The sequence below is a fragment of the Bubalus bubalis genome, chromosome 2, assembly GCF_019923935.1.
Source record: "Bubalus bubalis isolate 160015118507 breed Murrah chromosome 2, NDDB_SH_1, whole genome shotgun sequence".
NCBI classification, from domain to species: Eukaryota; Metazoa; Chordata; class Mammalia; order Artiodactyla; family Bovidae; genus Bubalus; species Bubalus bubalis.
The window spans coordinates 78,760,339-78,788,050 of NC_059158.1; the positions used below are offsets into that span (position 1 = coordinate 78,760,339).

A 27,712-nucleotide genomic window follows, 5' to 3' on the forward strand; every position below is an offset into this window, starting at 1 on the left:
CAGCACAGCCAATTAAATAAACATTTTAGTGTTGATGACCATAATGCCTAACCCTTACTGAGTGCTTACTCTATGCCTGTCACTGTTCTAAGTGATTCACAAGCATAAATTAAATTAATCCTCTTAAACCCTAAACCATGTAATGTTGTCACCCCCATTGTACAGATGGCAAAACTGGGGCACAGGGAGATTAAACGATTTGCCTAAGCTCACCAGCAAGTAAGTGAGAGGTTAAGATATAGACCCAGGCAGCTTGGCCTCAGAAGCAGTGTGCCTGGTCACAAGACCATTTTGTGTCTCAGGCTTCCTGTTCTCATCCAAGGATCACACCGGGTCAGATTCCCAGGCCAGGTCAGATTCCCACACCCTCGCTAGCATTAAAAAAGAAACAGAAAGGCCTGGGAAGAAACATCTGGGATAAAATGACTCAAATTTAGTAACAACCTACCAGTTTGTGTGCAACTCCCCAGCACCAATGAATATATGTAATGAAATAAATGAGATTACAGTTTAACTTTTCTTCCAGTAGGAGGGAACAACAACAAGGCTAATCTGGTACCAAACAGCAGAAAATACAGTGTCTATCAGACAAATACTGAGACCCAATTGTGTGCATGGCTGTGTGGGCCGTGTGCAGGAGACAGGGGATCTGCCCCTCTCCTCTACCCTCTAAGATATGACTGGAATCACAAAGAGCAGAGGCTATATGTCCTCCAGTTTTTGAAAGAATACCAAACCTTTCAAGGTTTTAATGAAAGACCTTTTAAAAGACAGATGATCAGATGATGAGAAAAAAAAAGTGAATATTTAAAAGCAAGACTCAAAAGCTTTGATTTCAAGAGCAAGCAAAAAAAAAATAATAATAAATAAACATGAATAAAACCACCCAGCTTTTTCTCTTCATTTAGCCTTTGATTTAAATATAAATTCTTGACTGAAAGCAAGATATAGATTCAAAACAGGCTCTAGAGTAGGTACAATGAATTAGACTGTTTTCTTATATAAATAACATTACTTTTCCAGCCTGGGTAGCATACTCTGACCAAATAACTCTCAGTCAAGTTGAGTTCTGCTATATTATATTTTTACTTAGAACATTCTAGGTAGCATTATTTGATTTGTATAATCCAACTATAGCTCCAAGGTAGCATTCCAAAGTGATAAATTTTTTATAACGTTATCTGTGAGAGACCCTTTGTCTAATCTCAAACACCTAAAAAATACAGAATAAACACAGTCTGTACTTACCTTTAATCATGTTTGCAATAGGAATCCACTTCTCTTTCAACGGATCATAGAACTCAGCCTCTTCTGCTGGAGCCCCTTTTCTGTAGCCACCTAAAGCATAGACACAGCCACCCAAGGTGACTGCACAGTGGTAATACCTGGCATTGAGCATTGGCAAGCCTTCTGTCCATTCATCACCTTCACTGTTATAGATCCACACTGTGTCAAGAGCTTCAATGTTATCAGTTCTGTAACCCCCGGTTACATAAATATTGGGTCCCAAACATGTAACACCATAGCTCTCCCTAGTGTAATCGGGTATTTCTGCCCCTTGGATCCAAACATTTGTCAAAGGATCCCATATGTGTACCTCTGATAAAGGGTGCCAGTAATAGCCTCCAATGATATACATTGTGGCTGTGGATCGCTGAGAAATCTCTTTATGCATGGGATTCAAAGCGTTGTATATTAGAGATCGGATCTTATTTTCAGTTAATAAGCAGCTTCTTTGAAGGCCTAAAGCTGTTTTTAAATACACTGGATCTACATCTATGTTGATATAGCTTAATAGATTATACAGGCATTCAATTCGATTTTCTACATCATGAGCAGTCCACTTAATAACTGGCTCTATGACAGCTTCTTCTTTCCAAACACTGAGATTCTTTCTGGACAAGATAAAGAGAAACTTTTCAAGGCTGATTTCCAGAAATTCTTCTTGTTGCCATACTTCCTTAAACCTTGAGCACAGAATTCTTCGAGATTCCTTCTCTAGTTCTGGACACACGTGAAATTCTGCAAAGGAGTGCATTCCAATACAATTATCAATATCCAAGTGCCTTACCAAAAACTGCTCACATGCTTTCTTTACTGAAAGGAACTGTAGCAGATCAGCTGCTTCAAGCAGGCTTTGAACATTTCTTTTAGTTATCTCAATTTGGGAAGTGTACGCGTAATTTACAAGGCCTTCCAAGATATCATGGTGGATGCCAGAGATCTTTATTTTATTTTTAAATTTTTCTTTCATGTCAGCCGTGAACATTGCCTTAAAATAATTGCTGCAAGCAGCTAAAACAGCTCGGTGACAATGGAAGATTATGCCTGAAGGACACTGAAGGGTAATATCAGTAAATAATCCATCCAAGTAAAATGTTCTGAATGCATCCAGAAAATCCACTGGATGCGTGGTATCCTTGAAAAGGTAAATATAATCTTCTTGTCCTTTTAGAGCCATGGCTGCAAAAAACATGAAACAAACGCGTTTTCAATTTTGCATATTATCCCAGATAATCAGTGCCCAATATTCCTGTCATTGCAATGATTGATTAACATCGCATATACAAAACTAGATAGACTAAGTTTAGCAGTCTAAGTCACAAATGCAAAAGTCTACGTGGATAGACTATTTCATAATTTATTTGATGGTCAATTTAATTTCAGGGTAGCTCGTAGTCTGATATGAGGCCCCCGGATTGTTCAGTGGTCCTCTCAAGAAGAGATATTGATTTGCTACCCCATTCACCCAATCTCTTCAATCTGCCCCGAGTTAGGGTCCTAGAGAGACCTCACATTTGACAATCCAAGCGTCCAAGAGGTCACCTCACTCGAGGCTGGACCTTGGCCGGCCCCAATTCAACCTTTTTCCCGAGCTCCGTCTTCCTTTCAAGTCGCATCGATTGCCAGGAAACGGATGACAGAAATATAACTGATTAGAAGAAATCTCGGAAAAGGGAAACCCTGTGCCTTTCTGCTCAAGGAAGGACAGAAAGTAAAGCGGCCGGACGGCGGCCCCTCTATCCCCGCGCCACCACCGCGGACTGCCGCAGGGGTTTCCGCGCGCCGCACGCCGCGCGCCTGGGCCCGGAGCCGGCGTTCCCGCCCGGGGACCGCCCCGCCCGGGGGCCGGCGCGGGGACTCGCTTCGAGGGCGCCGCGTGCCGTCCACTGGGCCGGGTGCCGCGTCCCTCTGTCCCGGGCCGCGGCACAGGTGTGGGGACGGCGTCACGGACGGCCCCGCGCTCGGCCCGGCCCGCCGCCCGCGCGGCCATTGTCTCCGCGCCTCTGCCGCAGGCGGGCTCGGAAGGCGGCGTGGCCTCGCTCCCCGCGTCCGGCCCCGCTCGCTCCCCGCCGGCTGGCCTCGGGCGGCGGGTCCGTTCCGCACCTACCTCCGGCACTGGCTCCGGGACGCGGTGCGGACCTGCGGGCTAGCGGCGAGCGGGGGCGGGGGCGCCTCCGGACCCTCTGACCATCTTTGGAAGAGGCGCGGCGGAGGCTGCCTGCTAGCGCAGCTCCAGCCCACAAGCGGCTCCTATTTTGGTGCCCCGGCTGCTCCCCGCCTCCAACCGAACAGCCCCCCACGCGGCTGGGGCGCGGGGCCACTCGCGGGAACTCACGGATGGCGGGGCCGCGCTGCGGGCAGGAGCGGGGTGGGCGCGCGGGCGCGCGGCTGCACTCCTACCCGAGGCTCCCCCTGCAGCAGGTGGGAAGGCTTCTCCGAGGAGACCGCCCGGGCCACTTTTCCCTCTTTCCTTAGACCTGTCTCCCTAGCCCCACCCCTCAACACAGACACTCCCGAGAGTTTTCTCTCTAGACAAACTCTATAAGTCCTGATTTAGAACCAGATATAGGGATTGGGGACCTCCTTTCTCCCTCTTTCAGTAGCTCTCCCCAGCCCAGGACCTAATTGTGGAGTGGAATTGCGGGTGGATGTTGGAGAGAATGCAAAAAAGCTAAAGGTCTGGGGTTGAGGTTACCTTCAAAATGCCAGAAGTAGGAGCTACTTTCCCATGAACTCCATCCTACCCCTTAGGAGAGCACTCTGGAGCCCCAAGGACTAATTTGTACAGTTTGGGTTAACTTGGAGCTTTGAGAAAAACTGAAAGTAGCCAGGGCCAAGGATTCAGGTTCCAGTATTTAGAGTAGCTGGAAGGAGCAGTCTCCAGTCTTTCTTCTGGTGGTAGCCAGTCCAATCACATAAAGGTGTCTATATGCTACACCAGAAAGTTCACTTTGTTGGAACTTTTTTTGTTCCAACAAAACCTAATATTAAACATTTTCATTCATTCATTTGCAAGACTGTATTGAGTGCCTGCTTAGGCATAGGCACTGGTAACGATGTAGTGAAAGATGGTCCATAACTTTCATGGAGTTTACAGTGTAGCCCATTGCTTCAAGGCAAATAGATGGAGAAACAATAGAAACAGTGACAGACCATTTTCTTGGGCTCCAAAATCACTGTGGACGGTGACTGCAGCCATGAAATTAAGACAGTTGCTTCTTGGAAGAAAAGCTATAACAAACCTAGACAGTGTGTTAAAAAGCAGAGACATCACTTTGTCAACAAAGGTCCATCTAGTCAAAGCTATGGTTTTTCCAGTAGTCATGTACAGATGTGAGAGTTGGACCATAAAGAAGGTTGACCGCAGAAGAATTGATGCCTTTAAACTGTGGTGCTGGAGAAGACTCTTGAGAGTCCCTTGGACTTTGAGGAGATCAAATCAGTCAGTCCTAAAGGAAATCAGTCCTGAATATTCATTGGAAGGACTGATGCTGAAGCTGAAGCTCCAGCCACCTGATGCAAGCAGCCAACTCATTGGGAAAAGACTTTGATACTGGGAAAGATTGAAGACAGGAGGAAAAGGGGATGACAGAGGATGAGATGGCTCGATAGCATCATCAACTCAATGGACACGAGCTTGAACAAACTCTGGGAGATGGTGAAAGACAGAGAAGCCTGGCGTGCTGCAGTCCGTGAGGTTGCAAAGAGTCGGACATGACTTAGCAATTAAACAACAATAACTACAGTATATGTTTTTCTGGAACTCTCTTGCTTTTTCGATGATCCAACAGATGTTGGCAATTTGGTCTCTGGTTCCGTCGCTTTTTCTAAATCCAGCTTGAACATCTGGAATTTCATGGTTCACATACTGCTGAAGCCTGGCTTGGAGAATTTTGACTATAGTGATGGGTAAATGCCTAAGTACTGTTAATTTCCCACTAGCCTCGAGGATTCTGAAGCTAAAGCCCTCTAGTGTACTTAATGGGCTTCCCTAGTGGCTCAGGTCAGAGAAGGCAATTGCAACCCACTCCAGTACTCTTGCCTGGAAAATCCCATGGATGGAGGAGCCTGTTAGGCTGCAGTCCATGGGGTCGCTATGAGTCAGACAAGACTGAGTGACTTCACTTTCACTTTTCACTTTCATGCATTGGAGAAGGAAATGGCACCCCACTCCAGTGTTCTTGCCTGGAGAATCCCAGGGACGGGGGAGCCTGGTAGGCTGCCGTCTATGGGGTCGCACAGAGTCGGACACGACTGAAGCGACTTAGCAGCAGCAGCAGCAGTGGCTCAGGTGGAGAAGGCACTGGCGACCCACTCCAGTCCTCTTACCTGCACACTCCCATGGACAGAGGAGCCTGGTGGGCTGCAGTCCATGGGGTCACTAGGAGTCAGGCACGACTGAGCGATTTCACTTTCACCTGTCACTTTCATGCATTGGAGAAGGAAATGGCAACCCACTCCAGTATCCTTGCCTGGAGAATCCCAGGGACAGAGGACCCTAGTGGGCTGCCATCTATGGGGTGGCACGGAGTCGGACACGACTGAAGCGACTTAGCAGCAGCAGCGGCAACAACGGTATAGCCAGCTTAAGGGAGGAAGGAGACCAGGATGAAAGAACACCAGAGCCCCAGTGTGTTTCTCAGAATATGGTCTGAGAGACAATATACAAACAATGACCAGACTGTATATGACAACAGAACTCTGAACCACACAAAAAGCCCAAGAAGCCAAACCACAACTTCTGCAGCAATTAGACTAGACCAATTAGACCAGCAATTAGACCAGAATACTGGAGTGGGTTGCCATTTCCTTCTCCAGGGGATCTTTCTGACCCAGGAAGTGGTCAGTGACAGCCAACTTACTGATTTTTACCCCTACTTCCAACTCAGGACCAACCAGAGAAAGCCAATTTGTTCCTCATACCAGTCGCATAAAATATTCCTTGATTCTAATAGTTGGCCTGGAGCTTTATTTACCAGGCCAACAACCTCAAATAAAGCATACTGGAGACCTTCCTCTTCTTCCTCTTTTACAAAGCTTGTCCACTCCCCTACCTGCCTTTGAGCTTCTATCAAAGGCAAATAATGTTCTGACTCTCTGGCTATAGCAAGATCTGAATAAATGGCCTCTGTTCTCATTTGGGTGATTTTAGTTTAATTCCACAAGTCAGACCATCTCAACTGAATTATGTGGGATGCTAGAATCTGCATTTTAATCAAGGGCATCAGATGATTCTTTTGCACAATTAGAATGTCAGACCTAAAATGGGAGAAAAATGAAAGATTTACTATCTCAACATTTGGTAAACAGTTTAGTAGAGAAGAAAAGTATATGAGATCTTTTTCAGGCTTAATATTCTCCTGTGTCACTTATCTATCATGTAGCTTAACTGAGCTTCTCAGATCCTTAATTTTCTGACTCGTAAAAGAAAATATCAGTACTTTCTCAACTAACATAAGGTTACTGGAAAGATAAAGCAAAATTATGACTGATGCTGAAACTGAAGCTCCAGTACTTTGGCTGCCTAATGCGAAGAGCCAACTGATTGGAGAAGACCCTGATGCTGGGAAAGATTGAGGGCAGGAGGAAAAGGGGAAGACCAAGGATGAGATGGTTGGATAGCATCACCGATTCAATGAACGTGAGTTTGAGCAAACTACAGGAAATGGTGAAGGACAGGGAAGTCTGGCGTGCTGCAGTCTACCGGGTGCAAAGAATCAGACATGACTTAGCAACTAATCAAATGACCACGAAAATACTTAGGATGTGGTATATAAATATTAACTATTATAATGAAAGAGTGTGAGTGTGTGTGTTAGTTGCTCAGTCGTGTCCAACTCTTTGCAACTCCATGAACTGTAGCCCGCCAGACTCCTTTGACCATAGAATTCTCCAGCCAAGAATACTGGAGTGGGTTGCCATTCCCTTCTCCAGAGGATCTTCCCAATCCAGTGATCGAACCCGGGTCTCCTGCATGGCAGGCAGATTCTTTACCATCTGAGCCACCAGAGAAGCCCATAATGAAAGGATATTTGCACTCCTCTATCACAACCTCAATTTGAAAATTAGTATCTTATTAACATTTCTTCCAAAATTACAAACTTTGTAGTTAATTGTAATTACAGTTTGCCCTTCATAATGAGGAGTGATGTCATCTTTAGTGTTGTCATTCGAGGACACAATTGTGATTGATTGAAGATGGAAGTGTGGCTGTTTGTGGCATGATGCTGTTTGTTACACAGTAAGTACAGGCTCTATCTAACTCAAAGGAGGGCTTCTAGAATCATAATAGCTTGTAAACATGTAACAAATGATTCTTGAGTAACAGAATTCACTACTATATTGTCATTTGTGTAGTTATTTCAGATTGCTGCAGAGCCCAGTTAATACTTTTGCTTTCACTGCCTGACATTCGTTGGCTTTGAATTATTGCTTAAAAGTATATATCAGCTACATGTCTACTATAACTAAAAGAAAAGAGCCCAAAAAAGTACATATCAGCATAGAGTAGACTGTTTCAACCTGCCAGAAGAAGAGCAGCCTGCCAACAGAACGGTATGAGCAGGAGCAGTTCCTCTTTACTACACGCTTTATCAGAAATCCACTGCAAATTCTAATAGATGCGATGTACTCAGAAATATATAATTAGCATTCCTAAATGAAATAAATTAATGACACTGTTCAAGAAAACAACCATGCCATCTGTGAATCCAAGTCTTAGGGAAATAAAGAGCCACCATAAGATGAGACATAAAAGACTCGTGGCAGATACTGAGATTGGCATGGAGTTGGAATCCTTTGGACATCACACTGTACTTTTCAAAAGACACTTAGTTTATAAAAATAACAACTTTGTTTGTTGTTTTTACCTTATTAGTACATCTTTCCACTAAATGTTGCTACATCGTTCAATGTTTGGTATGCTAATTGTGATAGCATTATCAATACATATAGATGTGCCAGTATATACAGAAAATTTTGTGTACTTCATTTAAGCTACTCATTAAGATGAGTTGATGTTAAGTAAAAAAAATAGGTATAATTTATAAAGCCACTGAATACAGCTGTATAAGTTATGCACTGCACAATTCCAGCTCATTCCACTCAGATTGCTATGTGGACAGTCTCAGGAACTGTATGGTATAAAACCAGCACAGGTACATGGGGCTGCCCTGGAGTTGCTACGTCTTGGCAAAGCCTTTTGGGTATGCTTCCTGGAAAATAAACATTCTGATGACTGGGCAACAAGTGCTTTCACAAGTCAGAAGGTTTCCAGTTCCTTGTTTTCAACAAAAGTCAAAGAGCATTTTTGACAAATAACTTGGAAAGAATCCATGAAATGAATAGCACTGCTATAATAAAATTCCTCTCATTCCTATCTAGTTGTCTGTGTGAACACATTTTCTCAGGGACTATATCTATAGAAATGAAAAACAGGAGTATCACTGATCCTAAAGTCTGTCTCATGCCAGCAGGAAGCAATACTTAGCCAAGATACATGGTCTAAATGAAAGGAAAATAGCCCAATTCATCAGACTGAAATAATTTTTGATAAATTTTTACTTTTGATTTAATTTAAGCATATTTATGTTGTTTTGGTTAATTATAATAATCACTTCAGTTCAGTTCAGTCGCTCAGTCATGTCCGACTTTTAATCAGCCTAGAAATTTTTTTACTACTTGAGAATCAAGAACATAAAATAGTTAAAATTCTAATTTATGTACATATTTGTTTCAGAGAAGCTTAAAAGGTAGTAAGATTTTCAAGTATAAAAATATATAGATGATCCTTTCTTTGAATGTTTCCAATATGCATGAATTTCAGTTACCACCATTTTGTTAAATAACACCAATCCATCAAACAGGGTTCAAGTTTTAATTACTCTTGTGTATTTTTAATAACTTTAATTGCATAAAATAGAAATTTTGTCCTCTAGCTCTTCAGTCCACAAATCACTGCATAAATAACAGGTGAGCATCATGGTTAGCGACCAATCACGTCTCTTCTTTCAAAGTCCATTGTGATTGGTCACTGCGCATCTGTTATTGAGTTCACAGACAGACAACAAAGCTTCTAGTTGTCTTGCCTCCTGTCTGTGATAAATCTGCACAGTATTTTACAAAAATAGATGATTGAAAGACGGCACTGGACAACGAAAATGAAAACGTAGTAAAGAAGTAAGAGTGATATTGCCAAAAGTAGAGCTTGAATTTAGCATAATGGAGTTCTAGGAGAGAGGGCTGAGCGTGGGAATGTTGACCGTGCCAACAGTGAAAAGACCAGATTGCAGCCGGCTGAACTCGGTGCAGGCGAACTTTCTGACTTAAAGAGGAAAGTGGTTGTTGTTGACAAAAAGGGTAACAGTGTCCTAGAAGAAGTAACCCCGGTAAAAATTTTCACTTTCAAAAGAACTCTTGGAGATATGTCACAACATTGCAAGTGCAAAGGATAAAATGTTGGAAGCTGATCCAAATTTAGAAATATGACAATTCACTAAGGCATAGACACATGATCACTCTCTATTGTAAGTTATAGGACAAAAGAAGGTGGTGAGAACTCTTTATTCTTAATAAATGTTTTACCAAAAAAAATTCATACTTTTATTTCCAATGTTTCTAATTGCAGTGTGTGTGTATGTCAGTTGCTCAGTCGTGTCCAATTCTTTCTACCCCATGGACTGCAGCCCACTAGGCTTCTCTGTCCATGGAATTCTCCAGGCAAGAATACTGGAGTGGGTTGCCATTTTCTTCAGGGGATCCTTCCAGGAGAAGGAACTGAACCCGGGTCTACTGCCTTGCAGGCAGATTCTTTACCTCCTGAGACACCAGGGAAGTGCACCAAGTAAATATTGGTCCTACTGTTTTTCATTTTCCGATACATTTATAGGAAACATGTAGAAACTGTCTTCCGATACCAGTTTTTAATATCTTGACAAAAAAACTTGAAGGTCACAGGACAATCACAGTTGTTCTTACTGATTACAAAGATTATTTTGCATGATAATTTTGCAAATTTTCATATAAGGACTGCCTATATTTTCAGTAGGACAATATTCTCTGGGAGAATGGAAATATGAGCTCAAGAGAAAAAAAAAAGAGGGCTTCTCTCTGATGGTCCGTTGGTTAAGAATCCACCTGGCAATGCAAGGGATACCAGTTCGATTTTTGGTCTGGGAAGATCCCACATGCCTTGGAGCAGCTAAGCCTGTGCACCATGATTACTCAGCACTCGAGAGCCCGCAAGCTGCAACTACTGAAGACCGCTCTGAAAAAAGAGAAGCCACTGCAGTGAAAAGCCTGTACAGCACAATGAAAAATAGCCCCCCTGGCCACAACCAGAGAAAGCCTGCATGCAGCAACCAACGTCCACCACAGCCAACAATAAATAATAAATCTTTAAAAAAGAATAAGATAAAAATTCCTCACTGTTAAAGAACAACATGTTTATGTATTTTTAAAGGAATCATGGTAGGTTTCAAATAATTATAGTTAGCTTTCACTAAATAGATTTTAAAGTGTTATTTTAAAGCCTATTGAAAAGTCATTATTTATAATATTCTAGAAATTATAACCTTGGAAAATGTTTAAACTCACAATGAAAAGTTTTCAATATCAATCTAAAAATGTGGAAGTGAGTCCATATGTTACTTTTGGGGTACTTGTTAAAAAAACATATGAAAGACCACTGGTTCATTCTCAAAATAGGAACTAGCTTGCTACACTTGGAGGGAGGGTCATTTAAAAGACAGTGCTTCACTGAGGATATGTTTTTGGGTGCCATAGTTCAGTTCAGTCGCTCAGTCGTGTCCGACTCTTTGCAACCCCATGAATCGCAGCACACCAGGCCTCCCTGTCCATCAGCAGGTCCCGGAGTTCACCCAGACTCACATCCATCGAGTCAGTGATGCCATCCAGCCATCTCATCCTCTGTTGTCCCCTTCTCCTCCTGCCCCCAATCCCTCCCACCATCAGAGTCTTTTCCAATGAGTCAACTCTTCACATGAGGTGGCCAAAGTACTGGAGTTTCAGCTTTAGCATCATTCCTTCCAAAGAAATCCCAGGGCTGATCTCCTTCAGAATGGACTGGCTGGATCTCCTTGCAGTCCAAGGGACTCTCAAGAGTCTTCTCCAACACCACAGTTCAAAAGCATCAATTCTTCAGCACTCAGCTTTCTTCACAGTCCAACTCTCACATCCACACATGACCACTGGAAAAACCATAGCCTTGACTAGACGGATCTTTGTTGGCAAAGTAATGTCTCTGCTTTTGAATATGCTATCTAGGCTGGTCATAACTTTCCTTCCAAGGAGTAAGCGTCTTTTAATTTCATTGCTGCAATCACCATCTGCAGTGATTTTGGATCCCCCCAAAATAAAGTCTGACACTGTTTCCACTGTTTTCCCATCTATTTCCCATGAAGTGATGGGACCAGATGCCATGATCTTAGTTTTCTGAATCTTGAGCTTTAAGCCAACTTTTTCACTCTCCACTTTCACTTTCATCAAGAGGCTTTTTAGTTCCTCTTCACTTTCTGCCATAAGGGTGGTGTCATCTGCATATCTGAGGTTATTGATATTTCTCCCGGCAATCTTGATTCCAGCTTGTGTTTCTTCCAGCCCAGTGTTTCTCATGATGTACTCTGCATAGAAGTTAAATAAGCAGGGTGACAATACACAGCCTTGACATACTCCTTTTCCTATTTGGAACCAGTCTGTTGTTCCATGTCCAGTTCTAACTGTTGCTTCCTGACCTGCATACAGATTTCTCAAGAGGCAGGTCAGGTGGTCTGGTATTCCCATCTCTTTCAGAATTTTCCACAGTTTATTGTGATCCACACAGTCAAAGGCTTTGGCATAGTCAATAAAGCAGAAATAGATGCTTTTCTGGAACTCTCTTGCTTTTTCCATGATCCAGCGGATGTTGGCAATTTGATCTCTGGTTCCTCTGCCTTTTCTAAAACCAGCTTGAACATCTGGAAGTTCACGGTTCACATATTGCTAAAGCCTGGCTTGGAGAATTTTGAGCATTACTTTACTAGCATGTTAGATGAGTGCAATTGTGTGGTAGTTTGAGCATTCTTTGGCATTGCCTTTCCTTGGGATTGGAATGAAAACTGAGCTTTTCCAGCCCTGTGGCCACTGCTGAGTTTTCCAAATTTGCTGGCATATTGAGTGTAGCACTTTCACAGCATCATCTTCCAGGATTTGAAATAGCTCAGCTGGAATTCCATCACCTCCACTCATTATTCATAGTGATGCTTTCTAAGGCCCACTTGACTTCACATTCCAGGATATCTGGCTCTAGATGAGTGATCACACCATCGTGATTATCTTAGTCATGAAGATCTTTTTTGTACAGTTCTGTGTATTCTTGCCACCTCTTCTTAATATCTTCTGCTTCTGTTAGGTCCATACCATTTCTGTTCTTTATAGAGCCCATCTTTGCATGAAATGTTCCCTTGGTATCTCTAATTTTCTTGAAGAGATCTCTAGTCTTTCCCATTCTGTTGTTTTCCTCTATTTCTTTGCATTTATTGCTGAGGAAGGCTTTCTCATCTCTCCTTGCTATTCTTTGGAACTGTGCATTCAGATGCTTATATCTTTCCTTTTCTCCTTTGCTCTTCACTTTTCTTCTTTTCACAGCTATTTGTAAGGCCTTCCCAGACAGCCATTTTGCTTTTCTGCATTTCTTTTCTATGGGGATAGTCCTGATCCCTGTCTCCTGTACAATGTCACGAACCTCTGTCCATAGTTCATCAGGCACTCTATCTATTAGATCTAGGCCCGGTACCACAGTTAAAGCTAAATTTCAGATAAAATTAATACATGGAAGAAGATAATAAACTAGGATCTTTTTCAATTAGAAAAAAAAAAAAGAAACCCAATTCTTCTGGCTAGAGAAGGTACCATGGGATTCTCCAGGGAAGACTACTTGAGTGGGTTGCCATTCCCTTCTCCAGGGAAACTTCTTGATCCAGGGATTGAACTCAGGTCTCCTACCACAGGCAGAACTTTACAGTTTGAGCCACCAGGGAAGCCATTCTTCTGGCTGAAAGTGTTAGTCACACAGTCGTGTCTGTCTCTTTGGGACCCCATGGACTACATAACCCGTCAGGCTCCTCTGTCCTTAGAATTCTCCAGGCAAGAATACTGGAGTGGGTAGCCATTCCCTTATCCAGGGGATCGTCCCTACCCAGGGATCAAACCTGGGTCTCCCACACTGCAGCAGATTCTTTGCCATCTGAGCCAGCAGGGACCCAGAAAAAGTAAGAGCACTGGCTGAAATCAACCAAAACAGACTGATACTCTCCTCAGTCACAGATTAAAACTGTCCAACGATTCTCTATTTCATTCAGTAAAAATCAAAGTACTTACAAGGATCTCCAGCACCCCCTTTCCCAGCCCAGCTTCTCCCCTCACCAGGAATGGGTTGCCTCAGGGTCTCACTGCTAGGTATTCCTTTTGCCTGCCCAGCTCTTTTCCCCAAAATACTGTATGACCTGGTCACTCACCTCTACTTGATTTTTTGCTAAAATATCAACTTCCCAACAAGGCCTTTTTTTTTTTTTTTTTTTTTAACCAACCTATTTAAAATTATCTCCACATCCTACCTGTTATTCCCTATCCCCCTTCCCAGCTTTAATTCATAATCCTTATTACCATTTATGATATCATATATTTTGCATATTTTTTAGTTCATTGTGAGATTTCTCCCACTAGAACATAAACTCCATGAAAGCAGTGATTTTATGTTTTGTTCATCGTATATCCCCCATTCATTCTAGTATTCCTAAAACAGTGTCTGCCACATAACAGGCACTCAATAAAGATTTTTTATACCAGTGAAAATATGAGCCGATTATAAGTAAGACTTTCAGAATTTGCTTTAAAAATTCGCTCAGGTCTCAGAGTTCTTCAAGAAATTATATAAATGACAATCCACAGACACTGCCTTCCTGCAGAACATGATCTAAAAGTTTTGTGCTTTTTTCCATTTTCAAATTCAAAGCATCAGGCTTATTTTTTTTATTAATGAATTCATTTATTTAATTTTGGCTGTGCTGGGTCTTCACTGCTGCACACGGGCTCTTCTCTAGTTATGGACAGCAGAGGCTACCCTCTAGTTGCAGTGCTCTGGCTTCTCATTACAATGGCTTCTCTTGTTGTAGAGTGCAGGCTCGAAAACATACGGGTTTCAATGGTTGTGCCTTCTGGGCTCTAAAGCTCAGTAGTTGTGGTGTCCTTCACAGATCAGGGATTGAACCCATGCCTACTGCCTTGGCAGGCGGATTCTTTACCATGAGCCACTAGGAAAGCCTGCATCTGGTTTACATATCTCTTCATTTTCCTTCTCACTCACAGCATGCTTAGGAGGTCTTTATCACTTCTACCTTGACTTACTGCAAGACTTTTCTGTGTCATCTCTTCCTTTTCCTCCCAAGCTGTACATTACCTTTCATACCACCTGAACACAACTTTCTTGACATCACTTCCCTTTACTTGCTCCTAAGAGGTACCTGGAAGAAATTCAAACTCCATGGATTAGCTTACAAATCTGTCCATAAATTGGCCAAATCCTACTTACAAAGCTTTATTCCACTACTCCCCAGTGTAAACATTTAACTTCATCAGGCCAGATATTAATACATCATCACTACCTAAAGAATATGCTGTACCCACCCCCATCTTGGCTCACATTATTCCCTTCATCTGGGAAGCTCTATCAAGTCCATTCCATTTTTCCAGGTCCTTTCCATGCTTAATGTATAGATGACAGTCTACCTCTTTCATAAAGCTTCTATCACAGTTAATCAATTGAGCGAATACAAAACACAATACTGTATGGTCATCTAGTCCTTCCTTGACTTAAACACTTTTTATGCTGATTACTAAGATGCTTTATGAAGCATACTTGGGAATTATGAATTACATATATATGTATCTCACCCTTCAATCAAACTGTAAACGCTTTGAAGGACATCATTCTTTGTAAGACATAGTCCTACACTTCTTAAGCATCCACAGGTTTTTGTTTTGTTTAGGTTTGCTTTCTTGCCCATAGTAGACTCTCAAAATATTTGCTTACTGTAGTCTTTTTATCCCCTCAAAAATTGTGCAACAGGATATTTTTCTGGATTTAAATCTGAAAAAGGTTAACTTGTTAATAAATCCCTAAAAGAACATATTCTCATATTGAACTGAGGAAAGTAGAACATTGCATAGACCAAGTTGTGAAAAGAGTTGAGATTTTTGGTATGTAACAAAATCCAGAATATGACTGTAGAGTGGTAGAAAAAAATGTGAATGAGCAAGTTTTCCAGTTTGCACAGTTTTAAAATTCTGTGTGACAAATGTTAGTTTAATTGTAATCATATTTTACTAGTTGTTTAAACATAAATCTGAACATTTATTATTTGAATATAAAAGACAAACTAATTTTTTACTAAGTAATGCCTTCCATAAACAATGAGTGTTTATAAGAAAGTCTGTGTTAGGAAACATTTATGTTAATGTTTTGTTTCAACATGAACCCTCATCACATAGATATCAGTTTGTACGACATAAGTAAGATAGATTTAGCTTTTGGCCAGAAATATATTATTCCATAAGCCCTAGTAGAGCACATCAAAAAAATGTCTCTTCAGAACCATCACACTGTCCACCTGAAAAAGAAACCCACCAGAAGGTACAAACATGATAGGGTTTTAGGTAAAAGAGTCAAGGCAATTAATTACTGTTTATATATTCCCTACAGCTGGCCTCATCTAAAGATGTGCTGTGGGGTTGTTAAGTCAGTAAAGGGCTCTCCCTCTCATCTTCTGAAAGAAAAAAGCATATCTCATAATAGGGGTAGGAAGCGGCTATAAATTCCAGTCCCATTATCACACTATTAGCAGAGCTCAGTCTGGGGCCTCCTGTGATATACCAGCTGTCCCATGGAAGGAGCTTATGAGACTATAAGTGATGATCTTTTCTAACTCTCCTTCAGGACTAGTACAAACTAGGAGCTTAAAAAAAATTCAAATGCTATGACAGTAAATGAATATGTGGGTATATCAGAGATAACATTTTTTAAAAAGTAGAATAAAGATGTAATTATAACTCATATTATAAAAGATTGTACTTGTACTACAAAAGCAGATTGAAACTAATAGATTTGTTGTGCCACAGTACACATAATATATAGGAATTTCCAGGTGGTGCGGAGAAGGCAATGGCACCCCACTCCAGTACTCTTGCCTGGAAAACCCCATGGACAGAGGAGGCTGGTGGGCTGCAGTCCATGGGGTCGCGAAGAGTCGGACACAACTGAGCAACTTCACTTTCACTTTTCACTTTCATGCATTGGAGAAGGAAATGGCAACCCACTCCAGTGTTCTTGCCTGGAGAATCCCAGGGATGGGGGAGCCTGGTGGGCTGCCATCTATGGGGTCGCACAGAGTCGGACACGACTGAAGCGACTTAGCAGCAGCAGCAGCAGCTAGTGGTAAAGAACCCCCCTGCCAATGCAGGAGATGTGAGATACACAGGTTTGATTCCTGGGCTGGGAAGATCCCCTGGAGGATCTTGCACAGCAACCCACTCCAGTATTCTTGCCTGGAGAATCCCATGCACAGAGGAGCCTGGTGGGCTACTCCATAGGATCACACAGAGCCAGACAGGACTGAAACAACTTAGCACAGCAAGGCACATATAATACATGGGTAGGAAAAGAGGCCTCGTATGTATCTAATGCATGAAGGAAGTGACTGAGTTAGGCATCAAAAATATTAAACACTCAGGTGGTGATTGCTATGATGTGACAAGGCTGTGGACTTGATCATAAGGAAATTATTACACGGGGGAAAATATTTTGGATCCGTCGCTGTAAGAGTAGCAGTATTCTGTCCATACAATTGCTGTATCTTCGCTTCATCCAGGGATAAAGCATACAGACTTTCAGTCATTAAGTAGTTCTCAAACAGGGATTATTGGAAATGTCTAGAGATGCTTTTGGTTGTCACAATTTGCCAGTGAAGTGAAAGTTGCTCAGTTGTGTCCAACTCTCGGTTACTCCATGGACTATACAATACAGTCCATGGAATTCTCCAGGCCAGAATACTGGAGCTGTTCCCTTCTCCAGGGGATCTTTCCAACCCAGGGATCGAACCCAGGTCTCCCACATTGCAGGTGGATTCTTTGCCAGCTGAGCCACAAGGGAAGCCCAAGAATACTGGAGTGAGTAGTCTATCCCTTCTCCACCGGGTTTTCCCAACCCAGGAATCAAACTGGGATCTCCTGGATTGTAGGCAGATTCTTTACCAACTGAGCTGTCACGGAAGCCCGAAAATGAAAGTTGCTCAGTAGTGTCTGATTCTTTGTGACCCCATGGACTACACAGTCCATGTAATTCTCCAGGCCAGAATACTGGAGTGGGTAACTTTTCCCTTCTCCAGGAGATCTTCCAAAACCAAGGATTGAACCCAGGTCTCCCACATTGCAGTGGATTCTTTACCAGCTGAGCCACAAGGGAAGCCCAAGAATGCTGGAGTAGGTAGCCTATCCCTTCTCCAGTGGATCTTCCTGACCCAGGAATCAAGCCAGGGTGGTCTCCTGCATTGCAGGAGGATTCTTCACCAACTGAATTATGAGGGAAACCCTAACTTGGCCGGAGGAGTGCTAGTGGCATCTAGTGAGTAGAGGTCGGGAATGCTGCTATTCTACAATGTACAAGAAACACACACTCCTCCCCTGGCCCCCAAAAAGAAATCATCCAGCCCCCAAAGTCTGTACAGTGCCAAAGTGGAGAAAGCCTATACCAGTTCCCACTCTAGCAGTTAATTTCTATGTCTAGGAGCTCTTCTTCGATGATCAAGTCATATGAGCTATGGTAGGCTATTCTGGGGCAGGTAAGCCTGAGCATAACCACATTTTGGCTGCTCATTTAGAGAGACAGGTTGGACTCACCTGTAGGCACTAAACTGATTTTCAGGTTATTTCTATGGCACCTGGACTTGGCCTATAAGCCAGTGGAGACTGCTTTCTGGGTTTTATTGTCTTTATAGGAAGTGCTGCTAGATTCAGCACCTTAGGTAGTCAAGCGGCAACTAAGTATTAAGAGTATTTCATCTATGAGTGTGTCAGAAAAACAGAAGCTCAAGTCCCACCCCAGAACTACTGAAAACAATTTGTATTTTAACATGATCCCCAGCAAAGCATTGTTGTAATACACACTGAGGAAAAAAGGAAAAGAAAGACAGTGCTTATAAGAGCAAAATGAGATAACCAGTGACTTGATCCTGAATATAGTCCTGTGTCCAGTTCAAAGACAGTCTTAAAGGTCAGAGAGGATTTTGAGTAGGTCAGAGAAGAGTCATGAAAATAAAAACTGCTTTCTGATAATCAGATAAAGAAGTCATAGTTATTTAGCTCAAAGACAAGAAAACTAAGCAACATGAAGAGTTCAAACCTGTGACCTATTAATATGCTAAAAAATTAAAAGCAAGGTTGATCCCAAAATGATTTTGCAGTAAAAGGAAAACCTCCTTCTAAAGGCCTTAAAAATAGGGTGACTTAACTTGATTTAGAGGATAGCTAGTTAGTTCAGTCGTTCAGTCGTGTCTGACTCTTTGCAATCCCATGGACTACAGCACACCATAGACAGAAGATAGCTCCCTGTAGCCAAAATTAGAGAACACTTAAATTCATAATGACATTAGAAGTACAGAATTTTAGAACTGGAAGGCAGTTGGGGATAAAATTCGCTCAGTCTAGTCATTTTACAGAAAGTAAAAAGAATTCCAGAGAAGCAAAATAATTCCCCAAAATCACAGAGCTATTTACCAGTTAGAACTGGGACTAGTGTTCATGTTCCTTGTTTCAACATCACCTAGTTTTGAAGAATTCTTTTATTACTTGGTTCTGTGACCTTACCAAGCTTGTTTTCTTATATAAAAATGTTGGAGCAATATTCCTATTTTAAAAGATAGTTGAAAATAAAATAAGTTTATACTTAAATTACATATGTAGCTTGAAGTGAAGTGAAAGTCACTCAGTCATGTCAGACTCTGCGACCCCATGGACTATACATGCCATGGAATTCTCCAGGCCAGAACACTGGAGTAGGTAGCCTTTTCCTTCTCCAGGGGATCTTCCCAACCCAGGTCTCCCGTATTGCAGGCAGATTCTTTACCAGCTGAGCCACATGGGAAGCCCAAGGATACTGGAGTGGGTAGCCTATCACTTCTCCAGTGGATCTTTCCCACCCAGGAATCAAACGGGGGTCTCCTGCATTGCAGACAGATTCTTTACCAACTGAGCTAATAGGGAAGCCCTGTTATATACCTTCCTAATACAGTAGTTTATAGTGTATACTTTCCTAATAGCTTGTAGCTTATACCTTCCTAATACAGTAACCATGTCAGACTTCAATACTGTTCTCTTATTTTACTATAGGGATTCCTTAAAGGACAAGGATCTTTCCTGTTTTCCTTCCTCCCAACTTCCCTCCCTCCCTCTTTTCCTTCCTTCCTTCCTCTTTACCATTCTTTCTTTTTTAATCTCTTCATACCATTTAAAGTGCAAAAATGTAAATTTAAATTAAAAAATTTAACCTTAAAGAATATTAATACAGGTAAATACTTAGGCTATAATTTTAAGTGATAAAAGCAATATGACAATTATAAGAATAATCCATCTATAGCAAAGAGCACATATATATATATATACATATATAATAGACACACACACACACACATACATATATACAAACACATTTGGGGAAAATTCTGAAAGGATTTGGTGTATGGTGACATTATAAGCAATTACTTTGCAAATGTCACCCAAGCAGTGAAGCAGCACTGGGGCATCTGGACAGTAGTAACCAGTGCTTGGCAAAGTTTTTATCTGGAAGTTGCTGGAGAAGGTCTGAGCACAGATTTGGCTGCATGTGTGACCTGTGCAGTCAGAAGGATCTCACTCTTGGTTTAATACTTTGCTGTCTTGGAATCCTTAATCTTTGAACAAGAGGTTTCATATTTTCACTGTGTTCTGGGTCTCACAAATTACGTGCAGCTAGTCCTGTGTGAACAGCTTAGGGTTATAGGGTGTGCTCTGTCTCAGGAGGTCTTGATTTCTTTAAATTTATTTTTCTTTTTAAAGAAGTACAGTCACATTATAAAAAATTAGAAAACAGGAAAAATTAAGTCCCTGTTAAACTCTCAAAGGCAGAGACATTTTTAGGAGCATCTCTCCTTAGGTCACAATGATGTTCAGTGTCTGGTCAGAAGAATAAAAAGTAATTTGCTACTTTACAGTTTAAATTGCCAAATACATAATTACAAAAGAGCTATGTGTATGAAAATCAGACTTTTCCTTGAGATTAGCTATTGTGTTAATTTTTACTGCTATGTAACAAATTAACACAAATTTAGCAGTTTAAAACAACACAAAAACATTGTCACAAGTATCTGTAGGTCAAAAATCTGGGCACAGTGTGGCTGGGTTCTCAGCTCAGGGTCTCACCAGGCTGAAATCAAGGTGCCAGCCTGGGCTGTGTTTCTCATCTGGGGCTCACAGTCCTCTTCCAGACTCGCATGACTGGTGGCAGAATTCATTTCCTTGCAGTTTATTGTACGATTGTAGTCCCTGTTTCTTTGTTGGCTGTCAGCCAGAGGCTGCTCTCAGCTCTACAGGCTGTCCACATTCCTCATTATATGCCTTCTTCCATCTTTAAACCAGCCAGGGCATGTTGAATCTTTCTTGTGGTTTGAATCACTGACTTCCTTTTCCGCTACCAGCCAGGAAAACTCTCTGCTTTTAAAGGGCTCGTGTGTTTAGGTCAGGTCCAACCCAGACATTCTACTTTAAAGTCAACTGTGCCATAAACCATAACCTAATCATAGTAGTAAAATACATCAAATTCACAGTACTAAGGATTATGTTTAGCATGTACACCAGGGCATGGGACATCTCAGGGACCATTTTAGAATTCTGCCTACTACGGCTATCCTAGAGTCTCCTGTGAAGAACAGGAAGTTCCTCTACTTCTCTGCCCAATCCTATTATGATATTAATAGTCTTTCTTAATTTCTATTTTTAATTCTACCATCTCTATAAGCTCACAGTTTAGCATAATAAAATTGGCCATGGAAAATCTGCTTAGCTTTGAGGGAAACAGAGATTCTTTTGCTTTCAAAGGAAAATTTTTAGAGAACAAGAATCCTACCTTTTAAAAATCCTAATTAGTGTGTATCAATATATTTGTTTCATTAAATCTAACATAATCTAATGGATAATAAGGCACATACTAAATGTAGATGTTTATATTTTTGAATAAAGATTAAGAACAAATTATCTAGAAATAATAAAACAAGGTTTAGAAAAGATGAACACAATATTAATATAATACAAACAATATTTATCACAGATATAACAATATTAGTATCTTCCATATACAAAGTGGTCAGAAAAACAGATAAGCAGAACACAGATCTTATAGATAAATGAGCAAAGGACATGTCCGGACATTTAAAAAAGAGGAAATAGAACTAACTTAATAAAGTTGGACCTCAGTGAGCTAACATTGAGTGTATACTACGTGTGTGAGGTGCTGGCATAAATGACAAGTGCAACGCTTCTATTCAGATCCAGACACTGTTATGGTTGTGGCCAGCATCCATTCTTGTTTGGCACTTCTGTTTTTATTAGCTGGTTCCTGTGCTGTAGTAGTTGCTAAATATATTGACTATTAGCACTGATTGATTGTGTGCAAAATGCTTTATTACCTGTAATAGGCTGAATAATGGCCACCAAAAGATATCAAGTCCTAATCCCTGGAGCCCATAAATGCTCCCTGGAACCCATAAATGGTGGCAAAGAGTTAGACATGACCGAGCGAGTGAACAATAAGGAAAATGGGTCTTTAGAGATGGAAGTTAAGGATCCTGACTTGGGGAGATTGTCCTGGATTATCTAGTTAGGCTCTGAATGCAATTACAAGTGTCCTTATAAGAACACGGCAGAGGGAGACTTGACATAGAAGAGGAGAGAGCAATGTGGTCATGAAGGTAAAGACTGGGAAGACAATGCAGCCACAAGCCAAAGAGAGCAGGCAGCCACTAGAAGCTGGAAGAAACAATAGATTCTCCCCTCAAGTCTTTAATGGAGGGTTGCCCTGCTGACACCCAGGTTTCAGCCCAGTGAAACTGTTTGCGTTTTTAGCCTCTGGCACCATAAGTGTTTTAAGCTACCCAGGTTGTGTTACTTTGTTAAGAGCAGCCATAATAAGCTACTAGCATGTCCAGTTCAGTGTATCTTTACAACAATCTTAGCGGTGGTAGGTACCGTTATCATCTCCACATAAAGGATAAGAAAATTGAGATGTTTGGAAGCCAGGATTAACCCAATCCAGGGCTAGAATTCAAATTGGTCTAACCTAGAGCAGAGCTTTTAATCACCATGTTAAATTAGGAATTAAAAATGAGATACTACAATTTCTGTTTCTGGAGGAACTGGGACTAGTCTAACCATCCCACTGCAAACAATAAGAAAACTTTACAAAATATATGAAATATGTGTTTCCAGGCACTGAACAACAGGCAGCACAGGAATGTGATCCATAAGAGAAGAGAAAACAAATGAGGTAAGTCCTATAATGGCCTGCATTTCTGCCTGGAGACATTTTCCAGCCTGAGGTGCAGGCAAGGGGAATCCCAAGCAGACCACAGTAGTCTCACTGAGTCGAGGAGTTGGAGGTAAGTCTGGGGAGGTTGAACTGGCTGCAATTTGTAGGACAGAGTACCAGATAGGAAGGAGCTAAATGGAGAAAGAGTTTCAGAAATCTGTAAGAGGAACTGTCCCCTTGACTCTATGGTTAGATACTAAGACACACATGCATAGGGTGAAACACTATAAGTCTGGCAAAAAATGATCCCAAGACCATCACAAATTAAGTTATTCCCAGAGGTCACACAGAGCTGGAAAAGAACTAAGTTCCAACTGAAGCCAGAGAAGTACATGGTTTTTTTTTACACTGGGAAACAAAGAAGGAAAGGGGACAAAAAATGCTTATGTTAAAAGAGGAAGAAGAAAAAAATTAAAAAGATGGCTAGATAGAGAAATGGATAGGAATGTGATAAAATAAGCAGAGTAAAATATTAATGTAAAATCTAGACAGCAGGTATCCATGTGTTCACTGCAAAATTAAAGGACTGATAGGGCAGTATTATGAAAAACTTTATGCCCATAAATTTCACATGAAATGGACCAAGTCCTTGAGAGACACTTTACTGGCTTAAAAGCATATCCAACACCCTTCAACTCCTCCCTCAAAGGTAGAGTTTAATTCCCCTCCCTTTGACTGTGGGCTTGACTTTGTACTGGTTTAACAAATAAAATATGGTGGAATTGATGATGTTTGATTTCTGAGACTACGTCACAAAGGCACTGTGGTTTCCTCTTTGCCCTCTTTCTTGGATTGGTCACTTGGCAGGAAACTATGTCTTTAGGACATTCAAGCAACACTTTGAAGACACCCACGTGGTTGGAAATTGAGACCTTTTGCCAACAGTCAGCAAAAAGTTGAGATTCCTAAAAACAATCAGTGAGAAACTGAGGCCTCCTGCCAAAAACCGTGTAAGCCAGCCACCTTGCAGGCAGATCCTTCAGCTCTAGTCAAGATTTCATATGACTAGAGCTGGAGGGGACATCCTGACCTGAGAACCTGAGCCAGAATAATCCAGTTAAAAAAGAAACTGTGAGATAACTAACGCTGAGTTGTAACCTGTCAAATTCTGAGGTAATTTACTATTCAGCAAAAGATAACACTGTCACACACTGCCAAAGCTTACTCAAGAAATACTATACAAGCTGAATCTATAAACAATTAAGGAAATTGAATGAGTAGTTAAAAATCTTCCAATAAAGAGAACTCCAGGTCTAGATGTCTTCACTCTTCAACTTTATCAAACATTTAAGGAAAAAAAGAAAATATCAGCTGTTATAAATTACTCCTTTCAAAGTCATCTTTTTCCCCCCTCTAGCTTCTTTATGTTTTTTCCATCATAGATTATTGGTAGTTTTAAAAAAATGTGATTTCATATGGTTTTCTTTTTATTTTCCTGTTTGGGGTTCATAAGAACTCTTGAACGTGTGGTTTGATGTCTTTCATCAGCTTTATAAGGTTCTCAGTCATTATCTTCAAATATATTGCTTGTTTCATTTTCTCCTTTCTTCCCAAGACACCAATTTCCTATGTTAGATCTTGTTATATCTTCTACCTCTTAATTTCTCTTCTGCATTTTATTGTTTTGGCTTTCTCTGCCATATTCATGTATTTTCTAACTTGTGTTTATTCACTAGTTCTCTCTTGAGCTATGCCTGTTCTATTATCAAATCCATCCATCAAGATTCTAATTTTAGTCATGGTAATTTTAGTTCTAGTATTTCCAAATTATCTAATTTTCAGCTGTGCCAAAAGTCTCATAAGATTAGTGTCTGAAAACTTCAATTCCTGAAGCTCATGCAGATATGTTTAAGTAAAAGCTTCTGCTGGTGTTCATTTTTATCTATTGGTGTGGCTACTTTTTGGAGAAGGCAATGGCACCCCACTCCAGTACTCTTGCCTGGAAAATCCCATGGATGGAGAAGTCTGGTGGGCTGCAGTCCATGGGGTCGCTACAAGTCGGACACGACTGAGCGACTTCACTTTCACTTTTCACTTTCATGCATTGGAGAAGGAAATGGCACCCCACTCCAGTGTTCTTGCCTGGAGAATCCCGGGGACGGTGGAGCCTGGTGGGCTGCTGTCTATGGGGTCGCACAGAGTCGGAGACGACTGAAACATCTTAGTAGTAGTAGCAGTAGTGGCTACTTTTTACCATGTGCCGTACAATATACTTACAAAACTGTTTAGATTTTGCAACCTACTGCATTAATTTGGCATTGCTACAAACAGTATTACCACAAACTTAGCATATTCAAACAATGCACATTATCTCATATGTTAGATCTTGTTATATCTTGTTATATATATATTTATACCGGGATAAACACAAAGGTATGGTCACTCACCTAGGGAATGAGACATCCTAGAGTGTGAAATCATGCGGGTCTTACTACAAACAAAGCTAGTGGAGGTGATGGAATTCTAGTTAAGCTATTTCAAATCCTAAAAGATGATGCTGTTAAAGTGCTGCACTCAATATGTCAGAAAATTTGGAAAACTCAGCAGCGGCCACAGGACTGGAAAAGGTCAGTTTTCATTCCATTTCCAAAGAAGGGCAATGCCAAAGAATGTTCAAACTACTGGATATTTCACATGTTAGCAAGTTTATGCTGAAAATCCTTCAAGCTAGGTTTCGGGAGTATGTGAAATGAAAAATTCCAGATGTACAAGCTGGGTTTAGAAAAGGCAAAGGTACCAGAGGCCAAACTGCCAACATTCGTTGGATCATAGAGAAAGCAAGGGAATTCCAGATAAACATCTATTTCTGCTTCATTGACTACACTAAAGCCTTTGACTGTGTGTATCACAACAAACTGTGGGAAATTATCAGAGATGGGAATACCAGATTACCTTCCATCTCCTGAGAAACCTGTATGTAGGTCAAGAAGCAACAGTTAGAACGTTACATGGAACAACCTGACAATTTGATTGATTCAAAATTGGGCTGTATATTGTCACCCTGCTTATTGAACTCATATGTACATCATGCAAAATGCCAGGCTGGCTAAGTCACAAGCTGGAATCAAAATTGCCAGGAGAAATATCAATAACCTCAGATATGCAGATGATACCACTCTAATGGCAGAAAGTGAAGAGGAACTAGGGAGCCTCTTGATGATGGTGAAAGAAGAGTGAAAAAGCTGGCTTAAACATTCAAAAAACTAAGATCATGGCACCTAATCCCATCACTTCATGGCAAACAGAAGGGGGAAAAGCAGCAGTGACAGATTTTATTTTCTTGGACTCCAAAGTCACTGCAGATGGTGAATGCAGCCACAAAATTAAAAGATGCCTGCTCCTTGAAAGGAAGGCTATGACAAACCTAGACAGTGTATTAAAAAGCAAAGACAACAGTCATGTATTGATGTGAGAGTCAGACCATAAAGAAGGCTGAGCACTAAAGAGTTGATGCTTTTGAATTGTAGTGCTAGAGAAGACTCTTGAGAGTCCCTTGGACAGCAAGGGGCTCAAACCTGTCAATCCTAAAGGAAATTAACCCTGAATATTCATTGGAAGGACTGATGCTGAAGTTGAAGCTCCAATACTTTTGCCACCTAATGTGAAGAGCTGACTCATTGGAAAAGACCCTGATGCTGGGAAAAATCGAAGGCAGGAGATGGGGATGACAGAGGATAAGATGTTTGGATGGCATCACCAACTCAACGGACACAAGCCTAAGCAAACTCTGGGAGATGGTGGACAGGGAAGTCTGGCATGCTGTGGTCCATGGAGTCACAAAGAGTCAGACACAACTTAGCAACTGAACAATATTCTGTAGATCAGGAGTCCAAGCATAGCTCAAAAGAGCCTGTTTCAGGGTCTTTCTTACAAGGCTAAATCAAGCTGTTAGCCTGAGCTGTGATCTCAGCTGAGGTTCCACTATCCAGACTCACATGGTTGCAGTACTCAGTTCTCTGCAGACTTTTGGACCCAGGACCTACTTCTTGTTATTAGCTAGAGGCCACCCTCAGTTGTTTGCCACGTGGCCCTCTTGGAAGGCCAGCTCACAACATGGCAGCTTGCTTCTTCAAAACCACCAAGGGAGAGAGTTTCTTAAGAAGATCAGCGTAAGAATCTGATACAATGATAGACACATTAGTAATATATCCCATCATCTTTGTGGTAATGCATTGATTAGAAGGTGATAGACCTTCTCCACACACACAGAGCCAAGACCAGCTTATAGAGATTATGGGGGGTTACCTGATAAGATTGCTCACCATACTAACGATAGTAACTTCCTCGTAAGACAGTTCAAATTTGCTTTAGCCAAGCATCTGGGAACTCTAAAAATGGTAGATAACTTCAGGCCAATTTCAGGGATTGAGAGTATTCAGAAGTGAACTGCCTACCCTTTGAAGCCCTGCTTACATGTTAAGTAAGAAGCAAGCAGGTCACTGTTACACATCATGGGCAGCCTTTTGGGATCATTATTCAAAGAGCAAGGGTTTATCAGTGCAGGCCTCATACTTCAGTACCTCTTGCCCCAGTCCCATTAAGATTGTCAAGATAGCCACTCAGTATCTCAGATGCCATTCAGAGAATGCCCAGCCCTTTCAGGTAAAAGCAGCTCAAAGCAGCTCACTACCTAAGTTTTTGGGGTTCCTTAGTAATTGTTTATCATCATCAGCTCTCTCATGTCTTTAAGCAGATATTTAAAAAATCTGTTCAGCTATCAGCTTTCCAGATGCAATCTGTAGAAGATCTGGCCCAAATTACTTG

General features: G+C 41.4%; 1 protein-coding gene across 4 annotated transcripts in view; it reads right to left on the reverse strand.

The window, feature by feature from the left end:
* The window catches only part of LOC102393823 (kelch-like protein 23), a 49,577-nt gene that overhangs the window by 15,618 nt on the left and 6,247 nt on the right, over positions 1-27,712 (reverse strand). The window contains exons 1-2 of one of the 4 annotated variants that reach the window (XM_044934165.2): positions 3,620-4,271; positions 1,249-2,463 (exon numbers count right to left, since the gene is read on the reverse strand). In XM_044934165.2, the coding sequence (XP_044790100.2) occupies positions 1,249-2,461 (1,213 nt within the window). In that variant the 5' untranslated portion in view covers positions 2,462-2,463; positions 3,620-4,271. Of the gene's footprint in view, positions 1-1,248; positions 2,464-3,391; positions 4,272-14,339; positions 14,802-27,712 lie in introns of those variants that run through there. The other 3 variants (XM_025275336.3, XM_025275330.3, XR_006547498.2) reach the window with 3 other exon arrangements.